Raw genomic sequence first — 19198 nt, 5'->3', positions numbered from 1 at the left:
CACTCGCCCGCCTTTGCCAGCGAACTCGCCTTGACTGAATACTGGTGCCCGAACGCCTCGTTTTCCCTCTTCTGCGCCGTTTCTTCTGCCTACATACTTTCGCTTTCCATCTCTCTCCACCTGCCATTTTTACTCGACTTTCTTTGGAATATCATCGGTTCCGGCTTTCTTAACGCGTGTTTTTCCCTCAACCCTCTCGCTCGAGCCGCGTGTTTTCGCTACCTCTGACCTTGCTACTGGGATTTCTCTTTTCGGAAAACCACCGTTGCTCTCGATTACGAAACCGCTTCTCCTTACTACCTTTTACCGTAATACACCTTCGACACAATACACATACTCCTTGAGCTGTAATCACCAGCGAATGCTGATTTTACCACAAGGCTTGCGTGGACTTCTCCTCGATCCCCGCTGAGGGGGTTGTTGACATGAACCCCGCAAACTTCCCTAATGTCAATGGGGCCATGAACGCTGGCGCGAACCCCCCCGGCCAGATTCAAGTCAATAATAATAACGAGGGCATACAATATATCCTAGCCTATGTCGCTCAGGCTTTGCAGGCCCAGGGCCCATTTAGTGGTTGGAGGGCGGAAATTACCGTGAGGGATCGGACTTTCAAAGTACATCAGATGTGTGTTGAATCTCGTGCAAGCGTGCCCTCGCTCGTGCAAATTGCTAACAGGTCAATGTGCGCTACAGGATCACATCTCTCCGCCTCATACAGCGGCAAATCGAGTTGCGAAGTGCTGCCTCGGCGGCGATGAATTTCGAGCAGAAGGCGTTTAAAGAAGCCGCCACCAGGGTAAGTTTGGGTCTGGTTTCGCTTTGGTTAGTCATAGGCTCTAAACTATATATTCTAGGCCGATTACGACAGAGAATTCAATGACAAACTCGTTCACATCCGCGATACACGCGCCAGACAAGCAGCAGCGATGCAGGGAGGGATGATGCAAAAAAGCCCTGCAACCGGCATGCCTGGCGTAGGACAAGCCCCATTTCCACAGCAAATGAATCGACAAATGCAAGCGTCCCCGATGCCCGGCCAACAGCAGATGCAAATGGGGATGAACGATCCCAACCAACAAGCAGCCATACAGCAACGTCAGCGCCAGCAGCAACAGCAACAACAACAGCAGCAGCAGCAGCAACAACAACAGCAACAGCAACAGCAACAACCGCAAGCGATGCTTCAACAACAGCGCCCGCAACAACGATCCGGTGGCACTGCTGGACTAAATGACGAACTCAGTGCTCTAAATCCACAGGAGTATGAGACCGTATGCCGCGTCGCCAACCAGATCCTTCAAAAGACATCTCCCGATGACATGGAAAAGATCAAAGGCAACCTACAAAACATGAGCCCGGAACAACAGATCTACCTCCAAAAGAAAGGCATGGATCCCATCACGTATTTTTTTCGCAGCCAGGCTCTGAATCACATGCGGCGCGCCAGGCGTTCTCGTATTGAAATGGCTCGCAACGGCCAGAACAATGGGATTGACCCTTCCAATCCTTTGTTAGGAGACCCCATGATGAACCCTCAACAACGCCAGGCTTTCCAGATGGTGAACATGCAGCAACGCAGCTCTCCTTTTTCCATGGGTAACCAGCAGACTATCGACCCCTCCTCATTCATCGGAAACGTTGAAAATATTCAAGGGCAACAGGCTGACGGATTACGCTCTCAAGAAGCTGGCCAGCTTGTGGTTCCCGCTAGTTCTTCTCAGATGAACCAACCGCCGTTCAATGCGCAACCAAATATGTTTCCCAGCGGACAACAAATGGGTCAGGGCAATCAGGTGAATATGAATAACACCGGAATTAGTCCCCAGTTTCTTGCTCAACAACATCTACCAAACGGTCAACCTGCTCCGCAAGATCGCAGCCAACAAGCCCCGCAATTCCAATCGCAACCTCAAGCTCAAACACAGGCTCAACGGTTACAAGCGGCTCAGAAAGCGCAGATGGCTATTTCACAAGCGGGGCAAGCAAATTCTCATATGCAGCAGTCCATGTCCCAGAGTCCGGCGATGCCCATGCTTAATCGGCCCATGGCTACCCCGGGGCAAATGTCCCCTGCACAGGCGGCTGCTCAGGCACAACCATCTGCAAGGCAGCCAGGTATGGCACAACATCCGGCCAATGCTCAGTCCATGGGCGCACAACAACGACCACAAATTCCACCAAATCTGCCACCTCATGTGCAGGAACAGCTTGCCCAAATGTCGAATGAGCAACTCGCTACATTCTTCATGAACCAGCGTCGTATGATGGCAAACAACCCGGCACTAGCTCGAGCAAATGCAGGCCAACCGTCGATGGGGATGCAACAGAACCCTTCGCAGCCCAATTTAAACCAGCAGATGGTCAATGGACAGATGGCCAACCCTCAGAATATGCGCGCTTCACTAAACCTGCAGCAGCAGCTTGCCGCAATGTCTGGCCAACAGCAGCCGAACCAAATGATGGCTGGACAGCAGATGACTCTTCAGCAGCGACAGCATCAGCAGCAACAGCAACAGTACCGCATCCAACTTCTTCGCCAGCATGCGGGGCCGAATATGGAGATGACTGCCGATCAGATAAGAGAGATGGATCGCGTACCTTTCCCGCCCGCAATCTTCAACAACAATCCAAATGCTGCAGCATCACTGCCAAAGAACATTAGGACCTGGGGCCAGCTGAAGCAGCTAGTCGCAACCAACCAACAAATGTTGAGTGGCATGGATCTTCAAAAGCTGATGACATTGCAAAAATTTCATCTAGCACAAATTATTAAGGAGACTAGCAATCGGAATCTTGAGCAGAATGGGCAGGCTAATTGGATGCCTACGAACCTTCAAGGCCAGTCCCAACCTTTCATTAACACCCAGAAATTCCAGCCCGGACAACAACAGCCACAGTTTGCCATGCCACAAATCAGGCAGATTACACCACAGGAATTGCAGGTAGCTCGTCAGCGTCTCGGTGCACAAGTACAGAATATGACTGACGAGCAATTGCGTGATGTCCTTCGACAACGACAAATGCACGCTGCGCAAACCCGCGCGGCCCAGGCTCTTGCCAACCAGCAGGGACAACAGTCGCAAGCACAACCCCCGCCCCCGCCTTCCGTTCCTCCTGCCGCGCCCCAGATCAAGCAGGAACCTCAAGTCCCGCAGCAGTTGCCCCAACAAACTCCACAGGCAACTGCGGCCAAACCTCAGGCTGCTACACCTGCAAAGCCTACCAAAGGACCGGTACCCAAACAAACGCCACCGGCTTCAAAACGGAAGATGCAGGGCGACGAATCGGCTGTGGTTCAGACATCACCCGTTCAAAACTCAACCCAGCCTGCGAAACCCCAACCTCTACCGACGACAGTCCCTTCTAGGCCGACACTTCCGTTCAGCAGAGAACAACTAGCTGCGATGACTCCTCAGCAACGCGCACAGGTAGAGGCACATCTTCGGCGTCAGCAGGGTCAGACTCGGGGCACAATCACTAGGGCTGCAGCTGAAGACGCATGGAACAACATGCCGGAGCAGATGAGAGAGCTCTACAATGAAGTCGCGAAAACTCAGCAGTCAGATCAGCATTTTGTTATTACTCCGGAGCAGAAGACTACAATGAACCAACAGCTTCGAGATTGTACCGACTATCTGGGCAGGATGGATGCGCTGGTTCAGTTCATGGCCAAGATCCCTGGCCATGAGAAGAATGTACGGAGTTTACTTCAAATGGTATGCACAACAATTTCCCATTCGCCGTTCGTTTGGTCACGCTAACAAGCTTTTTGGATTTTCTCGCAGCGAATCCAACTTATGCGGCAGTTTAAACCTGGGCCTGATTGGACATTGAACGAGCAATTCAGTATATCTCCGGAATATCTCACAGGCGCCACCAATTACATCAAAAAGCTGTTCCACCATATGATTGCCCGCGTCAATCAACAGCAAAATGGTCAACGTCCTGGCGCTCAAGGCTCCAATGCACAGCAGGTCAATCAGAACATACCCCCTCTCAACGCGAGCAATCTGCAACAGCTTCAACAGCAGGAGGAAGCCCTTCAGCGCGCTCGGAGAGCCTCGAGTCAGACCGCCGCCTCGGCGACATCCGCAATGCCCCCAGCGCCTTTCGGAGCTCCGTCGCCCCAAGGTGTTCCGCATGCTTATGGACCTGGTGGTATACCGCCCCATGAACTCAAGCTTCCTCCTCCCAAGAAGAGAAAGCAGTCTCACCCAAATGCCAGCTCTATACCAGCAACTTCGGGGGCCAAGGCTCAAATGAACAAACAAGCCGCAATCGAAACCAAGCCGATCATTGGCGCTTTCAAGTGCTCTGTTCCTGACTGTCAATATCACTACCAGGGATTTACCAGTCAGAATGACCTTGATAAGCATGTTGAGGAAAACCACAAGGCTGAGGAGCCTATTGAGGATGCCCTCGAGTATGCGCTTCAGAGCTTCAGCACTTTGATTAAGAATGAAGACAAAGCAGATGCACAGGGTCTCACCAAGGGTCTTGGACTTACCATCGATGTGCCTTCCGTCGGACCAACTAAGCCCCCTACCACTGATTCGCCTGCGAAGCACGACATCAAGACCGAGGGAGCGACGCCAATGGGGCGAGTTGCAAGCCAATTGGGTGTTAAGCCGGCAACACCAGCCTCCAGCCAACAACCTACTCCAGTCCCTCTCTCTACAAAAGCTCCTGGCTCATCCTCCCTCAAGGGAACACTCAGTCGAGATGGCAAGGCGGACCCAAGAAAGCCTGCAGACCAGGGAAGTGCTGCGACAAAAGACCCATGGGCAGACAGTGTCATCTCTCTCGAGTCTATCCGCGATGCATTTATGGACTTGGGCGATGATGGTAGTCTGGGTTTTGGATCAATGGACGAATTCCTCAACATTGACATGTTCAATTGTACGCAGGATACTCCAGACTCTGTGGAGACTGGTATCGCTACCCAGACACCCCAGGATGGTGAGCTGCTGAAGACTGATGATATGGGCGGCAAGAACGCAAGCGTGTCGGAAGACAGCTGGATCCCAATGGACTGGTACTGTGTACCCAGTTCATTTGAAGACAGCCTCCGACTCAATGAGCCCCTCGAAGATATAGATTGGGAAATGGTTGACTTTAAAGGTGGCGCGATGGGTGCAGACGACAGTGCTATTGCCATTGTTGCTATGTGAAGGGGAATGGATACCCGAAGCGAGGTGCTGCTGCCATGATTCGGCAGGATGAGGCATTTTGTCTTCTAATATCCCCTTGAGGTTCACTTCCCTTTACGCTGATGTTGGCATAAGATCAAACGAATCATGTATTATATGCTGATGGAGGTCTCCTCATTTCTTGTCTTTGTTTCATTCCTTTTTTTTCCTCTCATTTGTTGTGGATAATTAGCAGTGGCGTTAGGGACTGTGAAGCGAAAAGGTTGTCAAGGGATCCAAAGCATTTGTGGGCCTGCTAGCTGGACGTTATGGAGCAAGGATACCTATTTTTCCATCTACCTATTTCATTAATCTATTTTATTTCATGATCAATTATTTGAAGGTTGCCAACTTGCCAAGTACCTATCTCCAGCTAATATCAACCTCGGCCGATTGGAGGACGAGTCACGGGAGATCCGCTGCTGATAAGACAAAGCACAGCGGGCACCATATCGTCACTCCGATCGACCAACGTCTCCAACTCCATCCTCCATCACATCACCAGCCTCCTCCAGCATCTCGGTTTATTATCAAGAACTCCCGGTCATTAATTTGATTACGGGGCTATCGATTGTTTCAGAGTATTCTACTGTCTTTCGAACAGTCGCTTCGATTTACTATTTTTGCTCGCAACCCCCCCTGCGCAATAGTAGTCATCCAGTCGAGTCGGGACCTCTGACATCGACCCAACACCTGTTCAACCTCTCTGTGTGAGCACAGCTTACTCGGGGACTGCGCTGTCATCTAGATTCAACATGGCAAACAAGGCAGTCATCCCGTTTCTTGTCACAATGATGCTTGTGACGGGAGTATGCAATACCATTCTCAACAAGTACCAGGTGAGGGCGCGGTGATGTTTACCCCCCCACCTCAAGATCTGGCTCATACAATGGGTTATCCAGGACATGCAATGTGTGAGGAACTGCGACTCCCCGAATCCGAAAGATCATCGCCTCTTTGAGCAGCCAGTAATCCAGACGTAAGTCCTCGCTCGCCTTGCTGGGTTCTCTTCATACTAACCGCTTTCTGCTCCAACAGCATCCAAATGTTTATCGGTGAGATGGGTTGCTGGCTCGTAGTTTTCGGGTCCCATCTATACAAACGTTTCCTCGCCCCGAGACTCTCCCAGAATCAGTCGCCTCTCCTAGCCGGTGGATATCGCCCAGTCAATACAGTCGATGGAGATGAAGATGACGAAGACCACACAATTGACGGTCCGAACATTGACGATGACCCTTCGAAACCGCTACGTGTGGCTGACGGCCGCATAAAGCTTCGAGGGTTGAAGACTTTTCTTCTTGCTGCTCCGGCATGTTGCGATATCGCAGGAACCACTCTCATGAACGTTGGGCTTTTGTTCGTCGCAGCCAGTATCTACCAGATGACGCGCGGCGCTCTGGTTCTATTCGTCGGGCTATTCAGCGTCCTCTTTCTTCGCCGTAGGCTTTACCTGTATCAGTGGCTGGCGCTTTTCATTGTGGTGCTTGGTGTTGCGATCGTTGGCCTTGCGGGTGCGCTGTTCAATGACAACCAGGATCACGATATTCCTCAGGAGGACCTTAAAGCAGCGCTCCAAGCTGCCACACTTGAGATTCGCGCTGCGGCGCGTACCCCCGAGACTGTGAAAGCCATCATTGGTGTCCTCCTTATTGCTGCGGCTCAAATCTTCACTGCTTCGCAGTTCGTCCTCGAAGAGTGGATCCTAGAGCACTATGCCATGGAGCCGCTCCAGGTCGTTGGCTGGGAGGGCATTTTCGGGTTCAGCGTCACCGTCATTGCTTCAATTATCCTGTACTTGGGAGTTGGCCGCACAGAAGCAGGAAAGTATGGCTACTTCGACGCGAAAGAGGGCTGGAGCCAGGTCCTATCCCACAAGGCAGTATTCGCTTCCAGCTTCTTAATCATGATTAGTATCGGGTTCGTGATTTCGATTTCCATTCAATCCCTCCCTCACTAACCACTTCAATCTGTTTCAGTGGCTTTAATTTTTTCGGCCTCTCCGTCACTCGCTCCGTCTCCGCAACCTCCCGTAGCACGATCGATACCTGCCGTACCCTATTTATCTGGCTCGTCTCTCTAGGCCTGGGATGGGAAACATTCAAGTGGCTGCAGGTCGTTGGCTTCGCCCTCCTCGTTTACGGAACCTTCTTGTTCAATGATATCATTCGCCCACCCCTCAAGGCTTGTCTCCCTGATGATGAAAGAGAGAGAGTTCTACTGCCCGAGGAGCCGATTGAGCACAACTAGACCTGCTATTCCTAGTGGTTATACATCGCCATGAACACGTCTCGGGAGGCCGAATTGCCCACGTCAGCCACGTCTTCCTGAAAACCACATGCTCTGCACACTCAGCTCTTTCCCTTTTTGGTTTACTCGAACAATGGTCCTAGGCCATACACTATCGTATATTTGGCGTGGCGTTAGTTTTGTGGATCAGCTTATGAAGTTCAGGTCGAACCTGGCTTTGGTTATCTCTTTTTGGTCTTTATTGGCGTTTGGGATCCCGGAGTCTACTGCTTAGCTTGCATTGGACTGGATTACAGTACGAGATATCATAACCATACATGTGACCATTCTTCTATATTCTCTTGCTTCCAGCAAGGAGGTGAGCAGAATAGATACGAAACCTATCTCAAATTATAGATACTCATATGAGATATTCTCGAGGCAATCCAGTACTGTAGACAGCCCGGATACTCTGATTACAAGAGAAGAAAACAAAAACAAAAACACCACACCACGCCTTGGTAACTGGAAGATAAAAATGGGGTGAGGTAGGATAAGGATACACATTAATCAACGAGAGCAAGTGAGCAGGACGCGGGGTATATTGCTGACGAGGGAAATTCTAATCAAGTGAGTCTTGAGGTTGGGAAAGGAGAGGAGAGATGACATGTGTTAACACCTCCGAGGGCTTCTAAACGAGGACGTAAAGCGTGCACATCTGAGCGGATGGTTAGCAACTAGCTTTTGTTGAAACCTATCTATGAAAGGGGTTTTACTTACCAGGGAGAGACCGAAGATCATCGACAGCCAGAAGAAGACGTTCTAAATGGAGGTGGTTAGCGAGGACTCGACCAGAGCAGATCAGGATACTTACATTAAGGGTTTTCTTGTCGCGGAAGAGCCGTGATTTCTGGACCGCGATGATAGGGAGCTGGAGCATCATGGCCAGGAATCCGTAGCCGCGCAGCTTCTTGGTGATACAGCTCATCACGAGTTCGTGGAAGATGGAGCTGACGAGGAACGTGATGAACATGGCGACAGGCTTAGAGAAGAGCGAGAGAGAGGAAAAATAGACGTGGCGGCGGAGGAAGTGATGTACCGGGACGTTCCACTCGCGAGAAAACTCGAGCCTGCGGCATTGTCAGTAGCTGACGCGACTTTAAAAAAGGATTTGATTGTCATCTTACCAGTCGCACGAGTTCCACCAGTCTGAGTAGAAGTGGCGATCAGCGAAGCAAGTGAGCTCTGCGAAAGCGCCCAAGACGTACTCGAAAATGACGAGGAAGACGAGCAAGAAGGTAATCATAAACGGAGCCAGGAGCATACTGATAGCTTCCGCCATCACGAGCGCCTTGTCTGAGAGTGTCTGCGCCGCATGTAGGCGGAAACCTGCCTCTGTAAGAACCGGCAGGATAAACTCTTCGCTTGTTAGGGTTAGAAGAAAGATACATCCGAAGACCGCGAGAGTCTTCAGACCGACCTCCATCCATGATCTCTCTTTGCTGCGGGGATACTCTAGTTCATAGCAGAGTGTAGGGCAGAAAAGGAAATCAACATAGTTGCCGAGAGTGAGGTTTTGCGGATACGTAACATTCCCCATTGGCGACGTCAGCTCCGTAGCCAAGTCATTCCGCAGTTCTGCGACGGAGTTCGATCGTCCATGAGTACTAGGTCGTCGCAATGGCTGCTGTGGAGAGTTGTTCTCGGGATAGCGAACAGCTGCATCCAGTGGTTTTGAGCCAGGCTTATCTAGCGCAGAAAGTTTACGCTCTGTCGCGCTGAGATGGCCATTGTAGAAAGCGTAAGAGTGGATCTTCATGAGAATAGTCAGGGTGTGCAGGGTGAAGAAGACCTGCGCAGTCCAGGTCCATCGCAGCATGAACGGCCACCTGTATACCCATTAGCTCAATGCCTGCCATTGCAGGACCGGAATGTCTCACTTAATCCATACACCTAGCCAAACCGCTTCAAAGATACTCTGCAGAACAATCCCCCCTCTTTCCCACCGCAAAAAGCCGCTAGTCCTTGAGAGATAGTGGAGAGGGATCACAAGCCCGCTTGTGCAAACCATGGCGATATCGCTAAATCCCATGGCCCATACATTTGCCGTCAACAGACTCCAGACCCGCACTCTCAGAGGATAACCAGTATCTTTGATGTTCCGCAGTACGGTTGTCACCACCATGATGAATAACCCAATCCAGAAAAGCGTGAAGAATCCGCGGAAATTGTGGTAGTCGCTCCGGGGGTCGAAGTGCGACACTCGCGGGACATAATTGATCGAGTAGAAAAGCCGATTCCGGGCTCTGGCCTGTTTTCTGGCGGTGGATATCGAGTGCGCGGAGGGGGGGGCATCTTCAGGGATAGGGGTCGAGCGGCCACTGCAGGGTTGGGAGCCCAATCAGTACTTGCCGCCGAGTTCAGCAGGCATAAGAGGCCACTCACCTCGACTCATTGTCCAGCTTTTCAATTTGCGAGAGCAGGGCGTCTTCATCTTTCCTTGAGTCAGGAACCGCACGTGGCCGTAAGCCCGCGGAGCCGTTTTGGTGTGCGACGGCGGAGGACATCCTGGTAACTGATCAAAGGTGATGGAGGTCAAGTATAAATGATAGTAATGATGCCGCTCACATCCGTCCTAGGGGGGTTTGATTCTGTAGTGAGCTTGTTATAAATACCTTAGGTGGACACAATAGTTCCGGCAGGGCTGGTGGGCGTCATGCTTATATGTGGGCCTAGCATAACATAGCATCATAATCATGGCCAGGGCTGACTTGAACGCAGATCGTCACGAACCTTCTGGGCGTTGTGGCGCCAAGAGAATTCGGCCACTCAATGGAAGCTGGACGGAACTTCCAGGATCAGAGAATAAGCAGAGGAACAATGCCCATGCAACTCAACGAGCAAGTGGTTGCAAAGCTCGGAAGTCGGAGACGGAACCTACAGACGCCCTGAAGGAAAAGCGATCCGGGGCCGCGGTTCCTCCGCTGCGGCGCTGCGCCTTGCACATGCACTGCATTATTATTCTTAGCATTTCTTTATACGATTGCCCCAATTAGATAATCATTACGTATTCGAGATGCTCACCTGGACAAAGTCTGCCAGACTTTCCAGGCTCCATATGCCTACAGTATGCCTTACAAATCAGGCATAAAGATACTGTCAGCCTGTCAGGTGATCTCAGGTGATCTAGACCCAGCACGAGACGCTAGTCCCGATCAAGAAGGCAGCTGCCAAGCCAGACAAGTCGCAATCAATGCACAGAGCCCGGCGAGGCTCAACGACAACAATTGCTTCTACAAGTTTATCCCCTGGGATTGCGTCGACAGGCTTCCTCGCGTCCCTTTAACACCCCTGGCTCACTTTCTTCTCGGTCTTCCGCTCCCTTCTCCCTCTCCCCCGCCCCGTCGGGGGTACCTGTTGCCGGCATGGCATCCCGTGAGTTTCTACCCTCCCCCACACTCCTATTCCTGGTCCCAGCTGCAGCTCAAGTTCGCTAACAACTGCCCCCGGACGTCAATATAGTCAAGCAATTTATCCGTAATGTTCGCTCGGCCAAGACAATCGCAGATGAACGAGCAGTCATTCAAAAAGAGAGCGCCGCCATTCGTGCGTCGTTCAGAGAAGAGAGCCATGATTCGGGCATCCGGTTAGCACCATAGCTGTCCTCTATACTACACTCCGAAGCAGCATCTCATATACCTGGACAGGAGAAACAATGTGGCCAAGCTGCTATATCTATTCACTCTCGGCGAGCGTACACACTTCGGCCAAATCGAATGTCTGAAATTATTAGCGTCCCATCGGTTTGCCGATAAACGGCTGGGCTATCTAGGCACGATGCTGTTGCTGGACGAAAATCAAGAAGTCTTAACCTTGGTGACGAACTCATTGAAGAAGTGAGTATTCTCGCAGTTCATCTGTATATTCTGGTCTAACATTCTTTCTGTACAGTGACTTAAACCACTCCAACCAATATATCGTCGGCCTCGCCCTTTGTACTCTAGGTAATATCGCTTCCGTGGAAATGTCTCGAGATCTATTCCCCGAAATTGAAAACCTCCTCTCTACCGCCAACCCTTACATCCGAAGGAAAGCAGCGCTGTGTGCGATGCGCATTTGCCGCAAGGTCCCCGACCTACAGGAGCACTTCCTCGAAAAAGCAAAGAACCTCTTGTCTGACAGGAACCACGGCGTCCTTCTGTGCGGCTTGACTTTGGTGATTGATATGTGTGAAGCAGAGGAGGCAGAGGAGGGTCAAGAAGGTGTGATCGAGATGTTCCGACCCCTCGCCGGTGGTCTCGTGCGCGCTCTCAAAGGCTTGACCACTTCTGGCTACGCTCCCGAACATGATGTTTCCGGTATCACGGATCCCTTCGTGCAGGTCAAAATTCTCCGCCTTCTCAGGGTTCTGGCGCGCGGCGATACCGCCACGAGTGAATTGATTAACGACATCCTCGCACAAGTGGCTACCAACACCGACTCGTCGAAGAATGTGGGTAACTCCATTTTATACGAGGCAGTGCTCACAATTCTCGACATTGAAGCCGACTCAGGCTTGAGGGTATTAGGTGTCAATATCCTTGGAAAGTTCCTAACAAACAAGGACAACAACATTCGCTACGTCGCTCTCAACACATTAAACAAAGTCGTTGCCATTGAGCCAAACGCTGTCCAAAGGCATCGCAACACAATCCTCGAATGTCTCCGTGACCCGGACATTAGCATCAGACGCCGAGCTCTCGATCTGAGTTTCCTGCTCATCAACGAAAGCAACGTCCGGGTTCTCGTGCGGGAACTTCTAGCTTTCCTAGAGGTTGCCGACAACGAATTCAAGCCGGCGATGACAACTCAAATCGGCATTGCTGCAGACCGGTATGCCCCGAACAAGCGCTGGCACGCTGACACAATTCTACGAGTTCTCAAGCTTGCTGGTGCCTATGTAAAGGAGCAGATCCTGTCATCTTTCGTCCGACTCATCGCCACAACCCCGGAGTTGCAAACCTACTCTGTGCAAAAACTATACTTGTCCCTGAAAGAAGATATCTCACAAGAGGGACTTACGCTCGCTGCTACATGGCTCATTGGTGAATATGGCGACAACCTGCTCCGCGGTGGGCAATATGAAGAAGAAGAGCTCGTCAAGGAGGTCAAGGAGAGTGACATTGTCGACCTCTTTGACAATATCCTCAACAGCACATATGCAACACAAACTGTGATTGAATACATCATCACATCCTCGATGAAACTCACTGTTCGCATGACCGACGCATCACAGGTTGAGCGCCTTCGGCGGTTGCTCAATGATCGCACCGCCGACCTAAGCGTCGAGATCCAGCAGCGTGCCGTCGAATATGGTAACCTATTTGGCTATGACCAGATCCGTCGAGGTGTCTTGGAGCGCATGCCGCCCCCAGAAATCCGCGAAGAGCAACGAGTTTTGGGCCCTTCGACCAAAAAGCGACAGAGCAAGATACTCAAAGACAAGACAAGGAAACCCGCCAAGCAGGCCGAGCAGGATATGCTTCTCGATCTCATGGGCGGCTCCGATGTCCCGGCGACTAGCCCGACTACAAATGGATCTCAGAATACTGCCGACCTCCTAGCAGATATCCTTGGTGGCGATTCCGGCCTTTCTTCTCCTGCTCCTCAGGCCTCCCAACAGCCTGCTTCCATGAACCACAGCGCTATCATGGATCTATTTGGCTCGAATGGTGGCTCGCCATCACCTCAGCCCGCCCCAGCCTCGGCATCTCTCGATCTCCTGGGAGGCGCTGGAGCTCCAGTCTCAACCCCTTCTCCTTCGGCGCCGGCTGCTTACACAGCATACAATAAGAACGATTTAGTACTTTCTCTGCAGGTCCAGCGAGGCAACAACAATACGGCGCAGATCCAAGCTCGGTTCCGAAACGAATCTAGCTTCAGCCAATTTACCAGCGTCGGGCTTCAAGCCGCCGTACCAAAGAGCCAGCGGCTCCAACTCAGCGCCATCAACAAAGCCGAGCTTGACTCCGGAGACGAAGGTGTACAACTTTTGAAAGTCACCGGTCTAAACGGGGTAAGACTGCTTCCTTCTCTATCCTTTCCAGCCGGTAAACTAACAACAGCCCTCCAGCCTCTCCCACCTAAACTCCGCCTCCGTCTCCGCGTTACATACGCAAAAGACGGCTCTGACCCATCAACAGACCAAGTCGACTGGTCTGAATCGTAAATACCGCACAACCCATCATATCCTATCCTCTTCCCCTTCTAGTATATTTCCATGTTTTAGAAAGTGTCAAAAGGAATCTTGTTTGCATGCATGCATAGGTGGTCTAGGCCTTTTATTTCTTCCGCCTGGATTGATTACCCTTGCTACTGGCAACGCAACGCATAGTTCTTATAATACCATATTTACATATTAAATGACTGCCAACCCGAACATGCGATGCGTAAATGCCGAGTTGCGTTTAGTCCATGTGGTTCCAAGGAGTCACAAACCTAACCAGAGTAGCTAGCGCGCGGTTGAAAAATATAGATATTGAGTCCACAACCGAGCTGGAATGCGCATATTTTTGGTTAGAGACTGGTGACGTTGTCGCAGAATCAAGGGCAAGTTACCTTTCCGTTAGATTTTCCTAGTCAGTCTACACTTATTATACACTTTACTTGTTAAAAAAGGTACAGCATGTTCATTTGTTATGTCCAATAATATATTCCAATCCAAACTATATGATAATCGTAGTCATATTCATATCCATGTCCATGTCCATAGTATTCTGTAAATGCAATTCAGAAAGCAAGCTCGGCAGTTCGTGTCGTTAGTCGTTAATAAGTAATGGTAATGTAATGTCCTGATGTATAGATACTCCTTCCTGCCCAGGTCCGGTCCTGATTCCCAGGGCAGAAGTCACCCCACCCTGCCTGTCCCTCTGAGCACCGAAACGAAAACAAAAAACAAATAGCAAGAAAAGGGCAAAAGCAAAAACAGACCAAATTCCATGTATGTGTTAAGTTCAAGCGGTGCGCCATGATGTGTGATGTTGATGTTGAGAGAAAAATGCAAGAGTAAAAACAATGGTAGATCTCTATAAATGTCGAGGCAGATGAGTGCCGACGGAGCATCTAGAACTTGAAGAAAGTAATGTATAATATGAAGGGTGGATGAACCGTTGTACCAACCCGATAAATGCAAGATGAACATATTGTTAAATCATAAATTCATAAGGTGATGGTGATAAGTGATGGAAGAGGAGACTCGACCGGATTTCTCCGTTGATATGCCTTAGGCTGGCATAGCACTTGCGCGTCTGGGAACAGGTCGAGGAGCGTAATCGTCACGATAATCGTCACGGTAATCCCCATGGTATGTTTGAGGGTGGCCACTATAAGCAGGACGGATGTAATGAACGTCTCGGGGTGGGTCTCGCGGGACTGGTCGCGCATATCCTCTGACTTTCTCCCTTAAATGAGAATCCGCCTCAACCTCTCCGTAGAGTCGAGAGCTTTGACGTCGCTCGGGGCGAACCGGCGAGGAAGCCCTGGAACTTCTTGAAGGCGCTGGTTGCGAGCTGGGTTCTACAATGATGGGCTCCCTTGTCTTGTAGCGAGGCTTGGGGGAAGCCTCCGTAAAGGTGGGAACTTCTCCCGTTGGACTGGAGCTGACGTAGCCGGAGTCAGATTTCTGGCCCCTCAGCTTTGTCGTTCTGGTCTGAGAATCGGAGTGCATCAGAGGAACTGTTGTCTCCGAACGGCGAACACTTTCCCGGGTAGACCGAGACGAAGAGCGTACATTCGTAGCAGTCGCTGACCTTGTAGTTTGATGCGAAGGTCGGGGAGATGGTGCGCTTTTCGGGCCAGGGAATGTCTGAGCAGTTTGACCGGTCGGCATTGAAGGAACCTTGAGTGGCGGATCGAGATGCTCGAATGAGCTGTGGTGGGAGGTAGGAGGTCTTGTTTCTCGGGGAGAGCGTCTTGACCGAGCCGAGGGCCGTGCTTCTGGTTCTGGAGAATCATAGCGAGCGGGGGAGTGGGTAGTCCGGCGATGTCGTTCGCTTTCAGGTAGGATGGTTTCCTTTGAGCGCCGGATATAATCCCGAGCATTGGAGTACTGCCTGTCGTGCTTATCATGTTTATCGTGCTTGTAATCTCGCGCATCAGAATAATCATCACTGTCGTCGTCATGGCGGCGGGAGCGACGACTTGACTCTGTTGGCTTGGACTTTGATTCGCGATAACCTTTGGTTCCTGAAGGTCGCTTTACAGCGACATAGTATACTTCGGACTCATCGGATTCGGAGTCAGAATCTGGGTATGATTTCTCATACTTTTGACGTCTCCGTTCCTTGGATCGGTACTTGTCCTGAGTGGCGCGGCTTGCTTTGGTACTCTCGCGAGCTTCCTTTGCGGCACGGGTCGCGGAAGGCGCCGTCTTTGACTTTCTCTTCTCCTCGGTGGGCGTGGGTCTCGAGCGTGTTCGTGAACCATACTCATAGTCGTCGTGCTTTCGGGATGTGGGTCGTGGGGACTCGGTGAAGCGATGGTGGTCATCCTCGAAGAATGCTTCGTTTGAGGATCGAGCATCGGCAGGAACTCGTTCTTCGTAGAAGCGTCCGTCGCGGAACTCGCGCTGGGTCGGGCGAGAGTAAGAGCCGCCACGCGCCTTCATCTCGCGCTTCAGCTCCGCCAACTTGACCTTGTTGTCATATTTGGTTCGGCTCGTCTCGTCGGAAAGGACCTCGTAGGCTTGCTGGACCTTCTGGAATTGATCCTGGGCCTCGTCTCGGAGCGATTCATCCTTGATCTTATCGGGATGGCATTTCAGCACAAGTTTCCGATGAGAAGACTTGATCTCGGCCAAGGTCGCATCCTTCGCAACACCTAATGTCTCATATAAGTCGAAATCTGGAAGTGTTGTCATGTTCTCGGATGAGGTTTGTCGATGGTAGACAAACCAGGAGATGGACCATCAAATTGAATTGGGGATAGTGGTATGAAAAAGGAATGGGGGAGGCAAACAGAGGCAGGCAAAGGTGTATTTATCTGAGTCAAGGGCGGCAAACGCACGGATAGCCAGATGGAGAGCGAGGTATGGAGCGATGCGGGATGTGGCAATCAGATGCACATAGCAAACCTTTCCAGAAGGGGCTGTGAATGATCTTGCTGTAAGCAACTGGAATGGCGCAGAATGGAGACGAAGGCGGAAAGGAACGAGACGGGCATAAAAAAAAGAACAGGGCAGGATATATTAATAAACAGGTGATAACAATGAGAAATAGGATGAGACTGGATGAGAATGGATGATGCAACGCTGTTTGTTCCTGGTTCAGTTCCAGTCTTTCTTTCAGGCACAGTGAGAGAGTGAGTGACAAGTGACAAGAGGGGTACGACGGTTTCTGTACGCGTATTGTACGGAGAGAGGCAAAGGGGGGGGGAGAACAGCCAACCAAACACTCCAAAGTCAAGGTAACTTTGGCTTCAACGGGTATCAGCTGATACGGACAACTCCGAGGGGTAAGCCTGTCTAGGTAAAGAAGACCAAAACTGCGCCACACTCTAAAATGTCAAAGTGGCCAGACAAAGGCAATGAATGAATGAAGCGAATTGAAGCCTAAAGATGGTGAGATAGTCGGTCGGTTCTCTTTCGAGGCAGTGGTACCACGTCAGGAATAGAACGGAGTCGAATGATGATGATGATGATGAATGATTAACAAGTTGTTCGTTGGGTGAACAGACAGCAACGATAAACCGGATTGACCTGCTAGAAGACGCTCGATGATGCCACTATGTCACTCCTGTCGATGGAAAGAGGGAACTTGTCTTGTGCAGACAGGCGCAGAAGATCGGGTGTCTTGGGCTTTGCATGATTTCAGTTCAACTGCTCTCTCTGTCTCTCTCCTCAAGACAATTCGTACCTGAAGACGCAGAAGCGGCGGTGAAACCAACCGAATTGGGGATCCTGCGGATGGATGGGAACAGGCGGTCAATCATGGACGGTGTCCTGTCTCCTGAGCAATTGACAAGAGTCAGGATGAGTAGAGGGTGATTGAGAATGCGGATGAGAAAGCTGAGGTCGAGGAGCACAACCACTACTGGGGGGAAAGTAGAGGTCGAGGAGGGCGTGATACAGTTATACCCCCCCGTTCGGCCCTTCTCACCTCCTCCCTTCTCCTCTACAAACAATAAATAACAACTAAGAAAGCGGATCTGACCCAGTCCTTGCCCATCTTGGAAGATACCACGCACGAAGTCAGAAGCGGAGCCCTTGGTGTATATTCTGTATGGAGCTCCAACCCTCTCCATCGTCTGGATCCTCGGACTCCTACTTGTCACGTTGGCAGCCCTGAACCTTTTGAGAGCTGGAAGATGACCAGGAGCCATGGCGTCCTCCACGCTTGCTCTAGCCAGGGCTGTTGCAGCTGGATCCTCTGTTTGGCTGAGCTCCCAGCCAATATGCAATCGGCGTTATTATTCTGTCCCATCACATTATTGAGTTTCAGGGTTGATGAACCCAGGCGTCATCCATTAAAGAAAAACCCCGCACTAGGGAATCGGCTGTATCCATCTTTCGCTGATTGTGATTGCAACTGCAGTCTGCAAGCCAAAGAAAGAGTTGCTTTTCCTATAGGTTGAACCGCCCTCTTCGCTTTTACCCTTTCCAGGCGAGAGGGGGGCGGACTTTGCTAGTCATTATATCCAATCAGTCTCGTCATCTCCACGACGACAATCTCGTTCGTTCGCCTCACCGAGGACGATGCGTTGGTCTGGCTCGTCTTTGGAGTCTGCAGTCTTCCAATGGATTGGCTCAGACCCTTTCGCAGCTGCCCCTCCCCCTCCTTGCTCTCCGCCAATGACCGACTGCCATTTAGGCGCTGGGGATGGGGCCTTCTTTGCACTCATCCGGTCAGCAGTTTCACCACCTGGCTTGAGAAGCAGTCCGATGCGATTGCACGGAGAAACCGCCACCGAAGTACCTGGGACTCTGGCACTCTGGGAGTGACTTATTAGCGACCGATCCCGGCTGCGTGTGAAACGGTCCCATGGAATTTGGCCCGGGAGCTTCCGTGCGTGGAACCATGGTGCCTGTTGTTGACAGCTCGCTCTTCTTCACCTGAAACATTCCCTCCGTCTTGTCTCTTGTCAGCTCTGCCTGCCTCTAACTTATCGCTACTGATGCAAATACGCAAACATGAGACAAAAAGTAGATCGGGGGCGAGACGTCAGTTGAACACCGTGCTCGGCAGGCCCAACAGTCCAACATGGTGCTAGCTGGCTCTGTTTATCGACCGAGACTCGTCGCAACTACTAGTCACCGCTGACGTGTGGAAATCAGTCATAGCATGATTCTCAAGCAGCACCGGTGCAGATGCCAGAAGGTATCTCGGCGGTTAATCTGTCACAAGGTGCTTCTGATCACATCGCGGGGTAGTAGTAGCCTACACGGACTCCAGCATCAAGCCACTCTGCTGATCTATCAGAGCTTCCAGCCAACAGCAGATCCTCGCTCAAAAACAAATCAAAGTAAATCGCCTTGAGGAGGGGAGCATTGCACCTTTATTCACCAACAGCTCTCATCGCTATCCTCGTACCGGGCCACTGTAGGAATCTAAGTGGACGTTCGGTCTTCTCGCCTGTCCCACCAGCAGTCGCAAGTTGTCTGAGGATACTACGTGAGCGTGACAGTACGACATCCGAAAACCAGATCCCTCGTGGAACAAACCTGATCATTCCTCGAATGCGCCATGCCCCGTTAGCCCGGAGTCATCTGCACGCGGGGGTAAAGGATAAGGTACACACACTATATC

The 19198-nt window shown here is 51.2% G+C and overlaps 6 protein-coding genes across 6 annotated transcripts; 3 read left to right on the top strand and 3 right to left on the bottom strand.

Moving 5' to 3' along the window:
• Positions 1-1082: 1082 nt before the first annotated feature.
• Positions 1083-5493, top strand: BJY04DRAFT_192519 (uncharacterized protein). The gene is made up of 2 exons (XM_073711780.1): positions 1083-3719; positions 3789-5493. The coding sequence occupies exons 1-2, from the start codon at positions 1182-1184 to the stop codon at positions 5172-5174; spliced, it is 3924 nt and encodes a 1307-aa protein (XP_073569932.1). The 5' UTR covers positions 1083-1181; the 3' UTR covers positions 5175-5493.
• Positions 5494-5947: 454 nt separating this feature from the next.
• Positions 5948-7439, top strand: BJY04DRAFT_208357 (putative nucleotide-sugar transporter; the record flags this gene model as incomplete). The annotated part of the gene is made up of 4 exons (XM_073713978.1): positions 5948-6031; positions 6095-6171; positions 6231-7109; positions 7169-7439. 4 exons carry the CDS (start codon positions 5948-5950, stop codon positions 7437-7439), a joined length of 1311 nt encoding a protein of 436 aa, XP_073569931.1.
• A 670-nt stretch (positions 7440-8109) lies between these two features.
• Positions 8110-10467, bottom strand: BJY04DRAFT_228773 (putative sterol o-acyltransferase (APE2); the record flags this gene model as incomplete). The annotated part of the gene is made up of 6 exons (XM_073718916.1): positions 9864-10467; positions 9359-9799; positions 8606-9307; positions 8293-8548; positions 8199-8240; positions 8110-8136 (listed from the first exon to the last, which is right to left on the bottom strand). Exons 1-6 carry the CDS (start codon positions 9983-9985, stop codon positions 8110-8112), a joined length of 1590 nt encoding a protein of 529 aa, XP_073569930.1. The 5' UTR covers positions 9986-10467.
• Positions 10468-10843: 376 nt separating this feature from the next.
• Positions 10844-13626, top strand: BJY04DRAFT_219642 (AP-1 complex subunit gamma; the record flags this gene model as incomplete). Its single annotated transcript, XM_073716628.1, has 5 exons — positions 10844-10853; positions 10941-11064; positions 11126-11314; positions 11370-13473; positions 13531-13626. 5 exons carry the CDS (start codon positions 10844-10846, stop codon positions 13624-13626), a joined length of 2523 nt encoding a protein of 840 aa, XP_073569929.1.
• Positions 13627-14072: 446 nt separating this feature from the next.
• Positions 14073-14599, bottom strand: BJY04DRAFT_87368 (uncharacterized protein). The gene has a single exon (XM_073721216.1). The coding sequence runs from the start codon at positions 14517-14519 to the stop codon at positions 14223-14225; it is 297 nt and encodes a 98-aa protein (XP_073569928.1). The 5' UTR covers positions 14520-14599; the 3' UTR covers positions 14073-14222.
• BJY04DRAFT_87150 (J domain-containing protein) lies at positions 14600-16791 on the bottom strand. The gene has a single exon (XM_073721214.1). The coding sequence runs from the start codon at positions 16312-16314 to the stop codon at positions 14680-14682; it is 1635 nt and encodes a 544-aa protein (XP_073569927.1). The 5' UTR covers positions 16315-16791; the 3' UTR covers positions 14600-14679.
• Positions 16792-19198: the final 2407 nt, after the last annotated feature.

Source organism: Aspergillus karnatakaensis (genome assembly GCF_047715665.1).
Source record: "Aspergillus karnatakaensis strain CBS 102800 unplaced genomic scaffold BJY04scaffold_33, whole genome shotgun sequence".
In the NCBI taxonomy this organism is placed as follows: domain Eukaryota; kingdom Fungi; phylum Ascomycota; class Eurotiomycetes; order Eurotiales; family Aspergillaceae; genus Aspergillus; species Aspergillus karnatakaensis.
The sequence above is the reverse complement of the archived record's forward strand: the minus strand, read 5'-3'. Positions and strand labels throughout refer to the sequence as shown.

Excerpts from the sequence above, each read along its gene's own strand:
- BJY04DRAFT_192519 (XM_073711780.1), top strand. The coding sequence starts at position 1,182 with ATGCTTCAACAACAGCGCCCGCAACAACGATCCGGTGGCACTGCTGGA. Across the intron at positions 3,720-3,788 it reads TACGGAGTTTACTTCAAATG|CGAATCCAACTTATGCGGCA; the intron begins GTATGCACAACA and ends ATTTTCTCGCAG.
- BJY04DRAFT_87368 (XM_073721216.1), bottom strand. The coding sequence starts at position 14,519 with ATGCTCCGTCGGCACTCATCTGCCTCGACATTTATAGAGATCTACCAT.
- BJY04DRAFT_87150 (XM_073721214.1), bottom strand. The coding sequence starts at position 16,314 with ATGACAACACTTCCAGATTTCGACTTATATGAGACATTAGGTGTTGCG.